At 44.3% G+C, this 20,099-nt stretch overlaps 1 protein-coding gene across 1 annotated transcript; it reads left to right on the top strand.

Moving 5' to 3' along the window:
* The first annotated feature begins 397 nt into the window (after positions 1-397).
* Positions 398-13,118, top strand: ENSA (endosulfine alpha). The gene is made up of 4 exons (XM_054010408.1): positions 398-553; positions 7,102-7,227; positions 9,994-10,160; positions 11,862-13,118. Exons 1-4 carry the CDS (start codon positions 497-499, stop codon positions 11,917-11,919), a joined length of 408 nt encoding a protein of 135 aa, XP_053866383.1. The 5' UTR covers positions 398-496; the 3' UTR covers positions 11,920-13,118.
* Positions 13,119-20,099: the final 6,981 nt, after the last annotated feature.

The following is a 20,099-nucleotide window of genomic DNA, read 5'->3' as shown; positions in this document are numbered from 1 at the left end:
CCCCGCCCTCACACCCAGGCCATTGCTCGAGTCAGGGGCGGGACCTGGCGCCACCGAGCTCAGGGCAGCCAATGAAATTGCCCCCGCTACAGCCAAGACCCGCCTCACCCCGCCCCCTATTTTGGTTCCCCGCCCACGGCCTCCTCTCCGTCTCTTATTGGTCCCGCTCAGTGTTTCGTCATTCCCAAGTTTTGCCCCGCCCGTTCTGCTCCTGCCTCACTCTCCATTGGCCCTTTGCCCCATCTGTCTCGCCTCCGTATCCCGCCCCCCCTCATCCCGCCTCCTGTGGGCTATGATTGGTTGGGTATGATGTCATCCTGGCCTCCGAAGCTTTGTTATTGGATGCTCTGCTTGTCAGTTACCAGTCAGAAACGTTAGGGGGGCGGCGGCGGCCATTTTGTTTACAGAGTGAAAGTGACAGGAGCCGGGGAGAGAGTGGGAAGCAGAACGCCGGCGCTTCTCTCAGCCACGTCCCTCTTCCCTTCCCTGTCCCACCATGTCGGAGAAGCTCAGCGCCGACAGCCGGTGCGAACAGACGGGCGACGAGAAACAGGTGAGGGGCTGAGTCTGGGCGGGATCGCGCTGGGTTCCGATTGGCCACTGGGACTGCCCGTTCGCGCCGGGCTGCGCTGTGATTGGCTGCCCTACTCGTCGCTCCGCGTAATGGTGTTTGGTCATTGGCTACAGGCCTGGTGGGGGTGGTACTTCCGGGGGGGCTGTTGGCCGTGGGGTAGATAGGGCTTCAGTGCGGCGGGAGTCTGGACGGGCTGGGCTGGTGGATTGTGGGATACTGGGGGTGTGGAGGCCTCTGAGGCGGGACAGGATGGGGTCAGGGCGTCGTGATGGGATCCTGGGGAGTGTGGAAGCTTCTGGGGCCAGGGTGCAGCCGTGGGATGGGACAGGGTGGGTCAGAGGAGGATGTGGGGGGAGACTGTGATGTTGGGGGTGGGGGGGGGGGTCCTGGGGTGGGGGTTGAACCCAGGCTTGGGGGTGGTTCCACTAGGGGCAGGGGATTATGGGGGAGGGAGGATCTGGGGGTGCTGGGTTGGGACTTGGACTTCAGCATGGGGTGGCTCCGCTGCTGGTTGGAGCTTAGGGGGCTTGAATTCTTCACCTGGGGTCCGGTTGGCTTAACTACGGCACGCACTCGGGTGGACGTTTTTCACCCCGCGGAGCGATGTGGCTGGTCCATCTACATTTTAAGTGTCGACCAGGGCTAAGCTCTCCATGAAACCATGAGTACACGTATGTGAAAGGAGAGAGACCAGGTGGATGAGGAAATATCTTTTATTGGACCAGCCAGCGTCTGTTGGTGGAAGGTACAAGGTTTTGAGCTACGCAGAGCTCTTCTTCAGCGCACCTGCCCCACCAGGTCATCTGAAGAAGAGCCCTCTGTAGATGGAAAGCTTGTATCTTCTACCAATAGAAGCTGGTCCAATGAAAAATACTGTCCCACCTACCCATGTGTGTCTCATATCCTGGGACCAATACAGCTACAACTCTGCAAACATATATGTGAAATGGCTTATAATAAGTATCCCTCTCCCACCTGTTAAGACCCCAATGGTAGGACAAAGCCACCTGCCCAGCCCTGTGAGAGTCACAAGAAGAATTAAGAGTGCAGGAGTTGCTTTAAAAGCAGTGGTGGCTTCCGTATAAAGAACGTCAGTTCACCTCAGTTTCGTGACTTCTCTGTAAATAATTTTTGATGAGAGGTGAGATCAGGTTTGCGTGAAGTGGCGGTAAATTAGGATTATATAATAACAGCTGCTTCAAAGTAAGTAGGGGAATTTCCCTTTAGTATTAAGGGGGAGGGATGTTTCTCTCAAAATACCAGTTCAGGCTTGCACTAAAGCAATCACTGTGTTGTAGACAAGTCTGTAGTTCTGTGCACAAGCTGTTGATTTATTTGAGGGTAATAAAGTGCCTTAGGCTAAAGTAGAATTCAGGGGGCAGCCTGAAAATGAAGCTGCAGTAGATGAGAAGGGGTGGCATTATTACTTTGGGGGGGCGAAGCTGTAGTGGAGGTTTTGTATTAACGCTGCGGGACTGAACTGTAGTGAGTAATAATATAAAATTATCCCACATAACCCTTCTGCACAAAAATTCTTGTTTTGCCTTTTGTCTAGGGCAGCTTAGCAGCATGGTGTGCAGCTTTCGTGAGTCATCGACTTTCTTAGAGCATTGCCCACGGTGTCGTGAGCGGAGCAGCTACTCAGACTTATCCACTTTATTTAAAGACTGTCTTAGCAAAGATGCATTGTCTTTCCAATTGTTATTTTCTCTTGATTCTCTTTAAGTGGATGGTAACCAAAGAGAGGAGACGGTAGCTTTAGGGAAAAGGAGAAACCTGACTTAAATAGTCTCTTCCAAAATGCCTTGGCATCGTCTGTCCTAGAAATCATATATGTTGGGACTGGGGAGAAAGTGTTTCCAATCTGAAACCTTCATTTTAAATATTAACTCTTTTCACTCTTGGTTTTTAACATAGGGAAATACTTGCTCCTAAAGCGTCCCTCAACTTAAAATGGTGAAATGGGTACAACAGAGGATGTGACTTCCTGACCTCCGAAGGCACGGGTTTCTCTTAATGACTTACACAGGGGACCCTGGCTATTAAACGCCACTCCACCATCAGACTTAATTAAAAAAAAATCTAAATATGTTTCTGAAGCTTGTGTGTGAGCATAATCCAAATCCCACTGAAATCATTGGGAGACTGTGGATTGGGCTCTATATAGGACCAGTTGGGAAGCTCTGCAAAAGAGAACTGCATTTGTGCCTGCAAGGGTCCAGAACAAGTTTTTATACTGAGTAAATGGACTGTGACCCCTGGCTAGACATTTTCCTCCAGCAAGGATACCGTCCAACCGCTTACTAACGGCCACTGCTAGATCACTGCCAAAAGATTTGAGTTCCTGTGATGCAGGAAATCTTTGACCCTTTTACTTGTGATATCACAAACAGCTATATGGTGTGCAGCCTGGAGGTTAAAAACTTTCTACTACTCTGGCACATAAATCCTACACAAAAGCATTTTAACCACCCCTAACACTCACATCTAAATGCCTTCTCGGAGCTCTCACCCCCCCCCCCTCTAATAGTTGGGAAGTGGAAGAGCATTCTGGGTAACAGTTTGCAAGAACACTTTGAAGCCTGTTTTGTCTCAGAGTTTCTATACACGGCGCTGCCATCTCAAACTTCAGAACCGGAGCAGGATTAGCACAGGCCAGGTGTTCTCATACAAACACTTAGGCAGCTCTCAGCCAAACCGGTTATTGCCCAAACTAATGGTGACGCCAGTACAACAGGGATCTATCAGAAAAATAGGCTTTCCTGATCTTACAGTATTATTAGAATACATGCTAACAGTCATGCAGCTAAAACCTACTGGCCATCTGGGCACATGTGTTCAGTGATACAGGTCCTCTGGGAAAAGTGGTAGCCGTGTGTCGCTGTTAAGTTTGAACAGTGATGAAACATAAAGATCAGCTCTGTGGCAGTTTGGATACAGTGGCAGGACTTAGAAATAAATAATTGAGGGGAGGAGTTGGGATTGAGTGTGTCTGGTAAGAACTACTGGGCTATGGGTAACACAGCCAGAATTCCTGCTGAGAGACCAAACACCACTTTGGAACTTGTACTTCTCTCTTTAATTCTCTGCCAGTAAAGAATCCCTTTATTTCGTGGGGCAGCGTCTTTTTGAATTGTAGTTGGCTGAGTGGCATCTGTCTACCTGTATCCTCTTCCTAGAAAAGAGAACTTCATTAAGACAGCCAGAGTGATAAATCTCCATTAACCCCAACACCATTGGAATAAATACTATAGCAGAAAATATCTCAGAGGACACTTGTGGCCAATGTTCCACAGCCAACTTCTCAGCAGCTGTCAACTGCCTTTAATAGACCAGATAACCAACTTGTATATTTCCAGCTGGGCTACGTATAGTCGCTAGCCACCACCTGTCATCCACAGAGCATCCTCCAGTATACCTGTCTGGCCTGCGCCAGGCACACATCTTCGCTCCTAGCTTCCAAGCCTCTCCATCCCAGTTTCCCCACTATGCTCAACAGATTGGAGAATAAGATATGTACACAGGTTGGAAACATCGTTTCTACCCACCATCTCCAACCCACTATTCAACTATCAGACACGAGGACCACTCTACCTCCCCCTCGACCCAGGATGGACTCTAACTGCCAAAATACACATTCACCATTGGTGGTACCAGCACTACTAACTTCCTCCTGTATGTCCTTCCTTACCTGGAAGGACCAGATCCAAGACTGAGAGATTTCAGTGTCCGTCTATGGCTCAATCTGTCTGAGACAGTGAACAATGAACAATTATGATGATGTGGATTTTGAGATGTGGGCACGCCTGCCTTCACTTTGTTGGCTAATCTGTTAATTTGCAGTGGCTTCTCGAAATATTTTGCCTCTCCTTCCAGTGTTTTACCTGGTAATGGACCAAATGTCACAGGCTGGTGAAGGCCAGCAACAAAGCAAATCTGAGGATCCCAGATATGCTTCACAGGCCATCTAAATTGAACTGAGTTCCCACGGTGCAAGATCTTGTCTGGAATTGGTGGCAATAGTGACTAGCAGGAATGGAGGTTTCCAGAACGGCCTAGTGAATACTGCAGGCAGAGAGGGCTGACAGCTGACCCAGCCCATTAGGCTGCTCTCTGTAGAGGAAAAACCATCTAAATCCAGATCTTAATCCAGATCTTAAACAGGCCAGCGGCCTCTGTTCTAAATCTTTGAAAAACTTCATGCCCCCTGAAATGCCTTCCAACAGATGACTTGTCAAGAATAACAGAGCAGCAAGATTTCTTAAGACAGACTGTGCCATTCTATTTCTGGTCACCTACTATTGACCCTCGAGTGTAATAAGCCGTACAGCCCTAGGAAATGGAATTGACTGTATTTGGTAATTCATAGTGTTGGACTTTTATAGCATTGAGTCTGTTCTCAAAGCTGTATTTAAAAATTCTGAAATAACTGAGAAATATAGTCACTCTCTGGTTCCGCTGACATCCACGCTCTTTACTTAAGCAAACTCCACTTAAAGAATAAGGCTGGGATAAGCACTCTCTTGGAGGACAGAAGTGTGACAATCCTTCTAATCTTCTTTCCTCACATGATTGGAGGGGTGGAAGTGAGTAATACATCCCAGGCAGCTCTCAAACCACCTCTACCACTGGGCTGAGACAAATATTTAGTTGCAGATGGGATCATTTTTGAAGCCATCACCAATTTCTGCTCTTGTACAGCAACTTCTGTACAAAAGTTCTGAAGCTGTCACTTAAAAACCAGTCCACGTTATCAGATATTTACAGGTCTCAACTAATTTTCTAGGTTAGGATACTGATTTCTATCTTTTTTTTGTTAATTTTTCCAATTCGAAAGTTTCACGTCTGTTTCAGCAGAGTTCCATCTGTATATTTCTGAGCAAAGGTGTCTTGAACCCAACCATAACATGCCCAATCCGAACCATTACGGCAGAACTTTGCCTGTTCTCTTTACTAAAATCAAATGTAGATTATCTAGTTGGATGGATTGTGTCCTGCCCTTTTAGCAAGAGGGATTCAGTTTACTTGGAACACAGGAGTAGCTAGGCGGGATCAAACTCATGGTCCCTCTAGTGTGATGTCCTGTCACTGACATTGACCAGAATCCTGTTTCTTACATCTCTGTGAGCTTGCTCTAGCAACTCTCTGCGTGACCGTATTGACACCTGCATGCCAAGCTGAAGATAAATGTTGGTTTGTTTTGTTTTTTTCCCCCCTCTGCAAAGTTTTTTAGTCTTTGATTCCAGCAAAGACATGGGAAATCTCAACCCTGTCTTTACCTTGCCTAATCTACTCTGTACTTAGGCCATGAGCCTTTGGGCCCAGGGGCTTGAGAAGGAACTTGCCACAGAACAAGTCAATGCCACTTCTTGATCAACCAGAGAGATGATCTTATGTGCTGTTCTGCCGCTGGAGCTGGGCTTGCTGCGTCTGTGGTGCTGGATGGCATAGACGATTGAGTTGCCAGTTTGAATTTGGCCTTGGTTGAAACTGACTCGAGTCAGCATTGTTTGGTTTGTACGACACAAGTTGCGAAGTCTCAGTCCCGTTCTTAGTAGGCAGGTGTCCATGTTGCAAAAACCATCGCACGTGAGGGGCTGGTGGGGATCTCTGCAGAGGGGCCAAAGATTCATAGATCTTAAGGCCAGAAAGGATTGCAAGTCTGACCTGTGTAACACAGTCCATAGGACAAAGTCTTGGATGGTGAAATACCATCTTGCTCTGGAACTGTTCTCTGCAGCATAGGGCGGAGGCACACACATGGGTGGGGTGGCTCAGGGTATCTGTGCTTTGTGAATACAGAGACCTTCTGGCTTCCTGGGCTGTCTTCAGCATTATGGAATTCCCCTTCATGAAGAAATATGCACTAAAAACATTGATTTGCCTCTTGTTCTTTTAATGATGCTTAGTGATCAAAGAGCTCGATTGTTTAAAACAACTATCCTTAAGCAATGCTAGGAAATGGCACTGTGGAATGTTGATGCGTTGAATACATGTGAACAACTACTCCATGTTGAAGCAGCAGAACTTGATCTCTGCCACCCACCCGGTGAGCTGTTTCTGGCATGTTGCTTGCTCTTGAGTATAAAAGCTTGGTTGAATTTCTAGCCACCGCCCATATTGGCTCAGCCAATTGGCTTCTGCAATGTGGAAAGGTTAGAAGAGTTACCGATGGTGCCACACTTAACTGATGGGAGTTGATGTGAAACTGATGACTGCCTGTTGAACCTCATTGCCTGGGTTAAACTTACCAATGGCTCCTTATCTATGGCTGTATCTCTCACCTGAACCATTTATCTGTCCACTTTCCCACAGGCTTTCTGAGAAAGCCACTCCCCCTATGGGTTTAGAATTGAGTTTACAGTATTCTCAAAGTATGTTTAAGCATTTAAGGGGCCACACCTCAATTAGTGATAAACATTAGGCTTGTAGTTACAGGACAAACATTGTATAACTAGATTTCCCAGCTAAAATAAGTGTCCTGTTTCATAGGGTTGAATAGCTTTAATCCGTTTCTTGTTTTTCAGGATACACAGGAGAAGGAAGCAGTCATCCCTGAGAGAGCAGAAGAAGCAAAACTAAAGGCCAAATATCCTAATTTAGGACAGAAGCCAGGAGGGTCAGACTTCCTAATGAAAAGACTGCAGAAAGGGGTACTTACCTACTCAAATACCCTTGTCTTGGAAGCGAACCGTTGTCATCACTAGATGGTGTAAAGAAAAGTGTATATGATATAGATAGTAGCACTTAAAGTAGTCTAGACATTGTTAGTAAAGACTGTATTGAATGAGAGATTTGGATTCAGTATGTACATAGGGTGCTTATATTTCTATCTATTGACCAAACCGGACCAGTGGCCTGAACATGTAATGCCATTTGTATCTAATACATTTCTATTCGTTACTGTTGCTGGCCTGGAGATATATCAGGCATGAAAAAAGTCAGGCATGACCACTTGAAAAGTATTCAAATGTAGGAACAAACATAATTTTGATGTAGCTGTCCAGGATGAATATGAGTTTACTTGTACCTTGAGTGACTTTGTGCTTATGAATGTTATTGATAATGCAAGCTTGTGCCAGGTCTGCAGGACCTGATTAAAGCTCTTTGGGATTGGCCCCATCTAAAGCCCACTGAAGTCACCATAGTAGATGTCTGTGTGGCACATTCCCCTGTTTCGTAAGCTCCTGATTGAGATCATCTCAGGCTGCTCTTGTGTTGGGCTGTCTTTTGTGTGGTGGGTTTTGCTATGTGAATATTGTTTAGTGGCTTCCCGGTTCTCCACCTTGTGACCCGTCATGATTTGGACTCTGATAGTTAGAAACTAATGCACTGATCTCCCTGTGCCATCTGGGCCTCTCCCTGGGATCTACCTTAACGCTGTGCAGCTGGTCCTGCACCAGCCGGTGATCTGGCAGATCAGATGTTCCAAATCTCACATGTAGGTTCAAAGTAGAATCCTTAAAGAATAATGATGCAAAATTAGAAACTGTGGGCTTGATTTTTCCATTCCTCTGCACCTTGTGCAGTCACTTAGACCTGTGCAAAGTGGGTGTAGAAATGCCACCGGCCCAGAATGGCAGCATTTTACACCCACTCTGTGCTGATGTACGGCTGGCCAAGGTTCAAGGCAATGGTGTATCAGGCCTCGTGACTCCTATGGCCGAGGAATTAGTTAAAGCCCTCACTGAAATTCAGTAAAGCAAAGCCTGGCATCTTGTTTATAGCGGTAATGCTTTATAAAGCCATTGTAAAGCAGTCTGGTACAGTATATGAGCCTCTTATCCCCTTCAGATTGTTTCCCAATCCTCTGAGAAGTTGGGGAAAATGCAACAGTTTTGCTGTTTTTCCCATTTAGAACCACAGGGATTCTGCCCACTGCCTCTGCTTTGCTTCCTGGGAATTAACATTATTGTTTTCCTTTTATAGCTTTTATTTATAGCCTTCCATCCTGCCAAAACATCATTGTGTGCCAGCATTATCTCTTGCTGTCAATGTTACTGTGGTAATATTGTTTTAGGTAACAGCCTGCAGAGCAAGCACAAACATAATGGTTATTTAATGTCTTGGCATGGAAGCAATAGGGGTTTTTGTTTTTAAATCCGATATTTAGAGGAGAATCGGGCCTTAACTCACCCCAGTGGGAGAGCAAAATCAGGCCTTTCCTCACTTACACCAAAGCCCCTGTATGGTGCTCTGGCAGACATGTAATTTACACCCACTGTAAGGCCTCTTTTATGCTGCCAGAATGGGGTAAATGAAAATTGGGTCCTGGGGTCTTTCCCCATTAGGGGTACAGCCATGTGGCAGTAGGTCAAGTGTTCGGGCTTTAAAAGTCACTTTAAGGAACTCGGTAAACCCAACTGAAGGCTTGTCTACATTACCTGCTGGATCGAGGGGCAGCGATCGATCCAGCAGGGGTTGATTTATCGCGTCTAGTTTAGACGTGATAAATCGACCGCTGAGCGCTCGCCCGTCGACTCCGGTACTCCACCAGGGCGAGAGGCGCCGGCAGAGTCGACGGGAGAGCGTCCGCCATCAACTTACCGCAGTGAAGACACCGCAGTAAGTAGATCTAAGTACGGCGACTTCAGCTACGTTATTCATGTAGCAGAAGTTGCGTAACTTAGATCGATTTCCCCCTCCTCTTCCCTCCCCCTCCCCCCCCCCGTGTACACCAGGCCTGAGATTCCCTGTTATAAAGCTTTCTCAACTGCTGTTGTACTTGGTGAATTGTGTTTGTTTACAGTACACCTTGGTAAAGGAAGTAAATGATCATGGTTATCCTTTCAAATAAGTGTTACAGAAAGGCCGAAAATTGGTTGGGGGTGACTGGTTGTGTTATACACATACTTTGTAAAACGGGAAGGTGGATTTCCTTGTGTGGAAGGAGCCTGCTTGTCTGGCTTCCAGTCTTCTGTGACTGCTTCTTTAAAGTGAGGATTTAGTGTTTGTTCTTAGGCCAGGGCTATATAAATCTTGCCAGCACAGCTTTGCCTGATAGGGCTGTGAGAGTTATTTTGCTTGGGTTTGTTGTTTATGACACAGCTGTGCCAGCAAAAACCCTATTGTAGATGCAGTTCTAGCAGCACAAAAGCACTTTTGCTGGGATAGTTTATTTTGCTCACCGAACCGAATGAACTATACCAGCAAAAGCCCTCTGTTGCTAGTATAACTGTCTATACTAGCAGTGTTCTGCTGGGGTAGCTATAGTTATACTTCTACGTGCCAGCTAGGCTGATCTAAGAGTCTGCAAATTCAGTGGCACAATGGTGTACATTGACCAAGCTACTTCTTAAATCAAGAAAACATTCATGGTTAGATAGGTCTTGTATGTTTGCAATATTCCAACAAGTTTTGGGGCAGTATATTTTCTTAAGACTTTGCCAAAGTAACCTGAAATCCTGTCCCTCTTTCAGCAAAAGTATTTTGACTCGGGTGACTACAATATGGCCAAGGCAAAGATGAAGAACAAGCAGTTGCCAACCACCGGGCCAGACAATAACCTGGTCACAGGAGACCATATCCCGACACCACAAGATCTTCCACCGAGAAAGTCATCACTTGTAACCAGCAAGCTGGCAGGGTAAACCTGCACTTCTGATTTTTTTTTAATTATTATTTTGTGTGTGTGTGTGTGTGTGTGTGTGTCAAACTGATTGAACTTCACTGTATTATAGGGCTGGGATGATCGGAATTCATGTAATCATTCAAATACTTACAGTAATCAAACAAAAGGAAAGCAAGTGAGATGAGTTTATAGTCCTGGGTGTGTGTGCAGATTTTTACAACTGGTGATCATTCAGCTGAGTGGATCCTTTCCATACAAAGTCAGTTTGCTGCCTTAGTTTGCGTGCAGCTGAAATCCCTCAGGTATCAGAGGAGTCATAGCAGAAGTGTTTGAACTTTGCCACCTCACTATCTGAAGCTTATAAAAGCAGAATACTGCATCAAAAGATTGGCCCGCCATTGGCTCTCAGCTTGGCGTGCAGATCTTGGGCCTCTGGGAGCCTCTTGCTGTTCAGCTACTAGGTCCAAGGTACTGAGAGGTATAGAAAGAATTGGGCAGGACTAGGATGACCAACAAACAGGTGGCCCATGGGTATATATATTATGCTTGAGCTAAATGAATAGTGGAACTCTTGAACAAGAAATTAGCGAGAATACAGAAAGTAATTCGGCAAAATGTGTTTTTAAAGAAATGTCAATATTTGCTATTCTGCTTGGCTGAGCAAATTGGGAACTATTCCATACTCACAGGTACCAATGTGCTTTGGCAAAATTAGAGTAAGCCCTCTTGACAGAAGACTCTCTCTTCAGTTCTACCTCCTGGAATCTGCAGGTTTTTAATCTTTGATTTCCTCTTTGAAAATCCAGTGTTCTTAATTGTCAACATTTAAAACAACCTACTTACCTTCAATCAGAATTTGTACCTGTGACTAAATCGCTCTGTCTCAGGAACTCATATGGCCCTGATCACCATAATATCTGAGCACCTGACAATCCTTAATGTGTCGATCCTAATAGCACCCCTGTGAGCACAGCAGTACTATTATCCCACTTTTACAGATGGAGAACCGAGGCACAGAGAAACTAAGTGATTTGCACATGGTCACAAAGTGGCCGAGCAAGGAACTGAACCTGTATCTCCCAAGTTTCAGACTGAAAATAAGGTGTAAATTTTTAATGGTGAGAGTAATTAACCATTGGAACAATTTACCAAAGGTTATGGTGGATTTTCCATCACTGACGATTCTTAAATAGAGATTAGTTGTTTTTCTAAAGGATCTGCTCTGGGAAGTATTATGGCCTATCTTTTGTACAGGAGGTCAGACTAGATGATCACAATCGTCCCTTCTGGCCTTAGATTCATTCATAGATTCCATGAGTCTAAGTCCCAGGCTAGCGCCTTAACTAATAGCTGAAATTACAGAGTAATAAATTACTGCTCTGCACTGCAGCCTGTTACTGATAAAAAATATTTTTAAGCCTGTTGGAAAGGATAAGGAAGAGTGTAAAGCAAACATGGCTTATTATATTGTAGTTCAGAAAAATGGGACAATAATTATGACCCTTCTAAACCCATGAGGATGCGTGGGGAAGAGGAAATTCTCTTTGAAGCTAGAGGATTTCAGGATAGAAGATCACCAGCCTGTAAAAAAAACCTGAGAACCTGGGAGGATGGAGTGGAAAGAAGCATAAAAACAAACTTGCATTAATGGCATAACACATTAGTAGCTTGGTTTTTGTTTGTTTTTTTTTTTTCCCCTGCCTGTGTCTGTTTCAGGCCTGAAAACCATGTTGATTCAATGGCTGCAGCTTGTGGAATGCAAGATCACAACTGATAATGCATGTCAAATATGGTCTTCGTGTGGCATAGAAAATACAGCATTTCACCTGGAACACAAGATTGAACTGCATTTATAATCTTGAGGAATATTTTATCAGAGATGCAACAATGTGGTGGGTTAAAAGGTGTTTCACTGGAACGATAATTTTAAGATTTCAGCATGCAGCTTGCTGTGCTGAAAGCAAACATGAATCTCTGTTTTAAGTCCAGAATTTAAAGATTTGGGTTTGTTTGTTTGTTTTTGGGGGACGGGGGAGGGAATCTGTTTAATCAGTTCATTCTGTAGGATACCATATCGAGGTCAAGAAAACCCAATGAAAGGTAACACTTGAAACTCCACAATTGATGTAGCTTTGTCTACATACATTCTCTGCTATGCCTTACTTTAGGGACTAAAAATTACCAAGTAATTCATACAAAGGTCTGTTTCAGTTGACCATGTTTTGCTGATGATGATTTTAAATGGAAAACATGGTATTGCTCTAGCTAATCAGGGTATTTCTAAAAGTCATGTTTCAAAAAAGAAGTAAAAAGCCAAACCTGACATATCGTACAAATCAACATCCATGTTTCGGAGGTTGTAAAGAACCATTTTTTTTTCTTTTCATAGAGACTGGTCAATAAAAAGTCAATTTCACCAGAGTGAAAAGGAGACGGGGTTTAGCGGGGAGTGGGAAATTCCTTCTTTGTAAATGTGTAATTTCATTCTTTAGTCTCAGTCTCCTCATGCCTTATGTCCAGGTTCGAATCTGAGAAGGTTGGGGGGAAAAGCTACTGGTGTCTTGTATAATCTCCTCAAATGTCTTGCTGTTTGTCCCAGCCACATTGTAAATAGATATGAATCATATATATATAAATATATATAATTTTTTACATCATCTTCATCTCTATCTTCTATTGTTCTATGCTTTTTTCTTAAAAAAAACAAAAAAAACCAAAAAAACTGCTCTTGCACTACTGAGTACCTGTCAGCTGTTGGCTAAACCTTCATGGTGGTGTTCTCAGTGAAATCTGATTGACAGGGAGAACAGAGAGGGGAATGAACATGTCGAACCATTTCCCCCCGCTCCCTCCAGGATTCAGGAAATACCAAGTGTATTTATATAGAAAGGAGGAAGAAATTACCTTCAAAATACTGAGTGAGAAACATCAGGAGAGATGATTATTTTAAAAAATAAACTTGTCTCAAACACATACCGAAGTCATTTTTTGTTCGGCCATGAAAACTAAAACAGTGGGGAAAGAGGGACCCTAAAAAGGGAGCGTTGTGTATTTCACAGTGGCTTTCTTCCAGTTCCACTCCATTGTTTGGCATTTGCAGCTCAACCTCTTGGTGTGCAGCCTTAAATGTGGAAATGGAATGAGTGATCTTCCTTGGACGGTTGCACTACATACAACTTTAGGATACAAATATTTTGTCCTTGGAATGGTTTCTCCTTAGTCTAAACAGACTTCTGGGAAAAACTGAAGCATGGTTATAATTTTTTTTATATATATATATTCCCTCTCCTGGGGAAATAACTGTAAGTGGAAACTTCTTTTGTTTGCTTGTGAAAGGATGACGCTAACTATTAATAATTAGAAATAGAAGCCCTGGCAGCAAAACAGTAAAGGGCCTCTGCATGTTTAATGAGCTAATGTGTTTGGACTTGTTTTTTTCTTCATGGGCCAAGCTGAGCGATACTTTCCCTAGCCCCAGATGCCAGGATCCCAACAAAGAGCTGACGTTTCATCCCCAACAGTTCCTTGCTGCAATTCCTAGGGAATTGTGTTTCCTGGAGAGAGCGTGGCATCCAGATCAGGCACAATTATAATAAAACCAACACTCGCGCCCATTATTTATCCACTGCTGGACTACGGTATAGAAGGGATCTCAAGTTGAGCTTGCCTTAAAGGTTGAATCTGTTGGTACTATTGGAGGATAAATAAGGTATTTTGATGCCATGGTACAAACCCTAGATAAAATGGCTGAGTAGGCTTTTGTTTCTACTAGCTGGAAAAAAAACAAACAATGCTTATGTCCAGTTGAAATTTTGATAGATGATCAGTGTCTGAGCTAACAGACGTATTATAAATCTTGATTTTTAACTGCAAGGAAACTTTCAGTTGTCCTCTAAAAAGCAAATGTTGGTAGGATTTCAACCAAAGCTTGTTGAGCAAAGTGGCTGGGCTGTAGTTTGACTGAGTAGGCATTGCAGAAATGTGTAAATGGTAGCTCCACAGAGCCACTCCTACGTCTCTGGGAGTGGGGGACTTTCAATATTTGAAATCCATTCATTTGCTTTGGAGTACTTCATCTCCTTGCACAGGCAGGAAATGCAAACTAGACAAGAGCAAACTAGATTAGTTAATGTCTCAATATGATTAGTTTCAGAGTAGCAGCCGTGTTAGTCTGTATCCGCAAAAAGAAGAACTGGAGTACTTGTGGCACCTTAGAGACTAACAAATTTATTAGAGCATAAGCTTTCGTGGGCTACAGCCCACTTTATGCATCCGAAGAAGTGGGCTGTAGTCCACGAAAGCTTATGCTCTAATAAATTTGTTAGTCTCTAAGGTGCCACAAGTACTCCTGTTCTTCTTTTTGTCAATATGATTAAATCTTCCAGGTTTTTTAGGACTGGGATGCAAGGTTTGGCCTGAAGATTTTTGTCTCTTGCATTGGTGCAAAACACCATCTTTCCGATTTAAATTGGTGTAAGTGATTGATTGTACAAGGTCCAGGCTGATGGAGACTTGAGCCCACTAGCTTTTAAAGAGAGCTATAGCATTCCTTTTTGTGAGCAGCAGAGGGCAGAAGAAATTGTTACTTATCTAGCGATTTAAAAAAAAAAAAAAATCCAACATCTTCCCTTCCCCCCCTTCTCTCCCTCTAAGCAAAACTTACTTACAACACTTCGAAATTATGTGACTTTTTTTTTTCTCCATCAAAACTATTTTTCTATTTCCGCTGTAACAATTAACTGCACTCAAAGAAACTCCTTGATGGTGGTTTATTTTTAAGAAGCTGATGTATAAAAGCATTTTTCATGGGGATGCATTTTCCCTTATTAAATTTCTGTTTGTTGCAATGGTCTTTCTTAGTGCCCTGTTCCTTTTGGGGTGGGAAGGAAGGAACATTCAGTACCAAATCACTGTACAAAATAAAACCCCATGACATCTCTATATTCTTTTTGGCTAAGCTGCAGTTTCCCAAGGAACTGTGCAAGTTGAGCTCTTATGCCTAGGGTAGGTCCAAGGGAACAGTGAAACAGATGTGGAGTCATAACTGTATAGCAGTTCCATTTAAGGAGGCTGGTCAGTGGTTGTGTTAGCCCCTTAGGGGCCCTAAGCAGAAATAGTCCTCCTTCCCCCCCCCACCACCACCCTCCCCACACACACCACATAATAATAAGCAAATAGGAGGCCCCCTTGAGCTGCTCAGGGCCCTAAACGTTTGCTTATGCCTAATGCCGGCTCTAAGGACAGTATGCTCCCGCAGCCTAGTCTAGCAAAGTGTAGTTTAGCAGGCCCTCGCAAGGAAGGGGCCTTGCATTAGGGCAGGTTCCCATAGTGTACTGGGACAGTAGAATATGGGGCCCCTATGCTACAATTAGATCACAGCGGGCTGAGGCAGTATCTTCAGTCCCCCTTCTCCATCACACTTGAGACATGTAGTGGTTAAATCTTCCATCCGCGTGCAGTGTTCCAGCACCGTATCTGGCCAAAGGTTCAGATTTTGCAGTGGACCATGGACAAGTTGATACCTATGGGACCCAGGATTGAGTCAGGAGGCCAGGCAGTCTCATTTTAGACTATTGGGGCTTTGGAGGATGGTTTTTTTTCTCTCTCCACTCATTCTTTTGTGGCCCTTCCAGTGGTACGTGGAGAAAAAGGTGGGTTGAGCCTTGTGCTTCCTTGTATATGAAGACTGAGATTGTAGGAATGTAACTACCATGGACAAGGGTCTGATCCAAAACCCATTGGAGACTCCCCTTGACATCAGTGGTTCTGAAGCAGACTTAATGGAGCACCCGCCTGCAGCCTACTACCTTACCTCTCTTGTTTTGGATGGAAGATCCTTTCTCCAGCTTGAGTCTAGGGAGAAGAGACGGAATGAGCCAAGAGGATAACACTAGTGTCCTGGCGAATACTTACCCTGAAACTGGAGATTATTCAACTGAGAGGGAATCTGTGTGAGGTAGTGTTGATCCCACCAGCACCTGCCTTCTTTACCTGTGCTCTTTTTAGGCTACATCCTATGTTTGTTTAGCACTTCGAGATAAATGAGTATAGAAATAGACAACAAAAGCAGCGCTGAAAGCAAATGGGACTCTCCAATCTCTATAACTGTAATATAACGTTTCTGGTAAGAGTACCCCTTTGGCAAATATTAGTGCAAGTGATTAGAGTGCCCCCTCCTGACTCACTTTACTGATTGGGGGGGGAAAAAACAGCTCACTTGATCTCAATTATTGATTGGCTAAGTGGCAGATGCTAATCAAGCATTTGGAAATCATCACTCATCTGGGTTCTGATTAAAGTCTGCACAAAGCTGTTCCCTCAGCCAATGTTTTAACTAAAGTACTTAGTTTTACACTGATCACCCCAAAAAACAGACACAGTCCATCTGGTCCCCCTGAAATGGAGCTGTGTGTTGGGTGAGGGAAGTAACCAGCAGTGATGGGGGCGGGGAGATGTTGGTCAAGAACTCAGGGGCAACATCTATTTACCATGATGAAATCTAGGTTCTGTAAAAGTATGTGTGGGGTTAACAGTAACTCAGTATTTAAAGTCTCCTTTGAAAGACTTCTATTAACAGAAAACTGTGGAACTCATTTTATCTGCTGTGTAAGGGCAGAGCGTGGCGTTGATTTCCACCAGGATTTGGAACGGTGATCCTAGGGAATGCAAATTTTTCCAACCCGGAGCTTAGTCTAGGCAGCCATCCCCAGTGGTTTAGCAGTGCTATGCGTCTGAACCTAGACACATGGATCACCTTATAACTTATTTTGAAAAGTCAATTTAATACAAGGGTGATGGAGTTTGATGTTATGACTGGAAAATAAGCTCCTACATTTGAAATATACCTCTCTGGTTTGCTTTAAGGTTTAATATCTGTTGTCTTTCTCCTTGCAGTTAGATCCTATTATTAAATCACAGCATTTCATTGCACTGACATCACTTATTGAAACCAGACTAGCTCTAAGGGTTTACATTTCATTTGTAGGGAATATGCAATAATACTAGCATACCATGGGAAGAGGCACCTTAGAAAAGCCTAACACAGATCCTGTACTCAGCACTTACTTTACGTGTCTGTGTGTGTGTGTGTGTGTGTGTGTATTTAACTTAAAGACTGGTTGCTTACAATGGGGCCCAATCCTGCTCCCGTTAAAATCCTGGCAAAATTCCTATTGATTTCACTGAGAGAAAGTTAGGCCTAACCTAACTTTCCTGCTAGAAAGAGAAATGAATGAAAACTCCGCCTGTCTTCCCACCACATTTATAATTGATGCTGAAACACATCTCAGTCTTATAGCCACTTTGAAATATATGCATCTGAATTAAAGCCCCATCAAACAGCCATTCATAGATTCTAGGGCTGGAAGGGACCTCAAGAGGTCATCGAGTCCAGTCCCCATAAAGGGGACTTGACACTTTTGTAGATCAGTTTTCTATTAAAATGTGTTCGATCCTTGTTAGATGTTTCAAAACTCAAGTTCATCTGTTCCTCAGCCAGACCATGAGTGCAAGTTTCTGTATTGTGCCCGGGGCAGGAACATACTGTTCTGTGTCTTATGCCAAGTATGTGCTTTGCCCATGTTTGCATGTGTACTCAAGGCTCGGCACTTGAAGGGAAATATGTGCTAGGTCTTGCCCTGTGGTGCTTGAATGACCTCTGAGCAGCTCCTAAGCCTTTTTAAACCTGTATTGGTTTTAGTGGCAAGAATTCAATACCCAGCAAGGATAGAATCCTCCGAGCTGAAGAATGAACCTTGGGGGCCTGACCCTTTGTTTGTTGGTCCAGTAAAAGGAAACACTTTGATCAACTGAATCAAAAATAACTTGCCTGGAATGCATTGTTCAGTGCCAAACGTTAGTTTGTATGTAGCGATTGTCCATGTGTAAACTGTAAACAGGAGCTGGTGAACTCGATCAGCACAAGAAGAATTATGTAAGGTAGGTGTTACTTTATATTTACCCTGGGTGGGGGAGAGGAGTTCTCATGTTGCAGGTCCACCCCCAGGCCAAGAAGAACATTGACTCTCAGTTAAAAGATCAGTGACTAGGGTCAGGTCTATGTTACAACTATGCCAGCAAAAGTTTGTATCAGTCAGGGGTGTGATTTGTGACTGACACAGCTGGGCTGGCACAACCCCCCAGTCTGAACAGAGTTCTATATACTCAATTGGCTTCAGAGGGGAGCCAACCCAATGCAGCTCCCTCAACGAATTTTTAACTAAAATATTTAGTTTTACACTGGTCTAGTATCTTTCATCAGACAACTGTAGACACAGTCCAACTGGCCCCACAGAAATGCAGCTGTGTCTGGGGTAGGGGGAAGAGGTTGGTCAAGAATTTTGTTGGCTCGTGTTTTTGTTGATGTTGGCCAAAAACTATGCTTTTGCTGGTATCACTTGTTTCACTCGGCAGCAGGAATAAGCTATACCGCTAAAGCACCGTTTTGCTCTGTCCACCTGGCCTAGGTGGCTCAAAGACCAGCTCAAGGTTACCTTCCCAAGGTGCAGGTTGTTTGTCTAACTGACTCATTCTGACAATGAAGCTTGAAGCTCCCATAGAGTGGATGGTAGCGGCATGTACTCCTAATAAGAAATATAGAGATTAAAAGACCCCAAAGAGAATTAAGTGCATCCTCTGCTCTAGCCTATCACAGAATTGTTCCTTGCAAAACATTCCAGAGTGCTTTGTCTAGCTTAAAAATGGTGAACTTAATGAGTAGGATTCCCATTGCTCCCCTCTGTATTTTTCCATAGCTTCAACAGTAGCCAGCTCTTGGTTTCCAGACTACATTTTTTTCTGGCTCTGTTTTATCTCATTACTTTAATAGCTTTTTCTCTCCTTGATGCTGATGTCCTTCAAATCATCTTGCCTCTTGGCCTTCCTTTAACCAGCCTGGATGCAAGTAATTGGTTCTGCAATGTAACCTTTATTGGACACCTATCGCCCTTGTTGCTTCAACGACTTCAGAAGCCTAGAACCGATGCTGCTTCCCTGCCAAGTTCTGCTTGCAGTGCAGTAGAGAAAAAGCAGGAGGTGCTGTGCTCTCCTTCCTTACCAAACTGGCAACATCCTGCCAAGGGGTTGGGAATCTTTTTTTGAGCGGGGCTGCGGGATCCTGAATGCAGTCAAACCACTGCTATCAGAATCGGGGCTATCCCCTGCTAGGTCTAGAACATAGGAAGTGCCAGAGAAGATCAGACCTTAGGACTGTGTAGGCCAGTAGCCTGTCTCTGATGGTCTGTGATGTTACAGGTCTCATTTTCAGCACTACTGAGTGCTTGCAACTCTGGTTGACGTCAGTGGGATGTGCTGGTGCTCAATCCGTATGAAAATCAGGTCCAAAGGGCTGTGGGGGCAGGGGCAGGGGCCGTGCATTTTTCTCCTCTCCACCACAGGGAGTTTACTACCCTCTCGCTACACCCCGTGTTACTGCTTTTCCGACCGTGCACTGGAGAAACCATGCTTCTGCCTGTGCTATTTTTATCCAGAAATCCTGCCCTTCCCGCTTCAAGGCATTGGAGCGGATTCTCCTCTCAGGCATTAATGTAAATCCAAGGTAATTCCATTGATTTCAGTGGAGTTTGAGTGGTTCCGGTGTTCTGCTGTCCGGCTTCGCTGCGGGTAGCAATGGTGAAGAAGCACACATGTACAGGGGGTTACCATTACTGTGTTCCACTGATTTCAATGCAGTTACACTGATGTAAAACCCAATGTCAGAGGAAAATCAGACTGAGTCCTATTTCCTTTACAGATCTCACTTTCAAATTTTCTCTTTCTTTTGCTTCTGTGGAGCATTGTTTATGTGGGATATGCCCTATAGAACGGCCTCTTTCCTGCAGACACCAAGCCTGAAGTTTTATTGCTAGGATGAAAGGAAATGATTAATATATAGGCAAAGAGTCACTTGGTCATCCACCTGTCAGGGACACGTAGTCCCTGACCGGGCAATCCCAC

This window comes from Malaclemys terrapin, chromosome 21 (assembly GCF_027887155.1).
Source record: "Malaclemys terrapin pileata isolate rMalTer1 chromosome 21, rMalTer1.hap1, whole genome shotgun sequence".
In the NCBI taxonomy this organism is placed as follows: Eukaryota; Metazoa; Chordata; order Testudines; family Emydidae; genus Malaclemys; species Malaclemys terrapin.
Note: the sequence above shows the minus strand (reverse complement) of the source record. Positions and strands in the feature narration are given on the sequence as shown.

Excerpts from the sequence above, each read along its gene's own strand:
- ENSA (XM_054010408.1), top strand. The coding sequence starts at position 497 with ATGTCGGAGAAGCTCAGCGCCGACAGCCGGTGCGAACAGACGGGCGAC. Across the intron at positions 7,228-9,993 it reads TGAAAAGACTGCAGAAAGGG|CAAAAGTATTTTGACTCGGG; the intron begins GTACTTACCTAC and ends TCCCTCTTTCAG. Across the intron at positions 10,161-11,861 it reads GTAACCAGCAAGCTGGCAGG|GCCTGAAAACCATGTTGATT; the intron begins GTAAACCTGCAC and ends TGTCTGTTTCAG.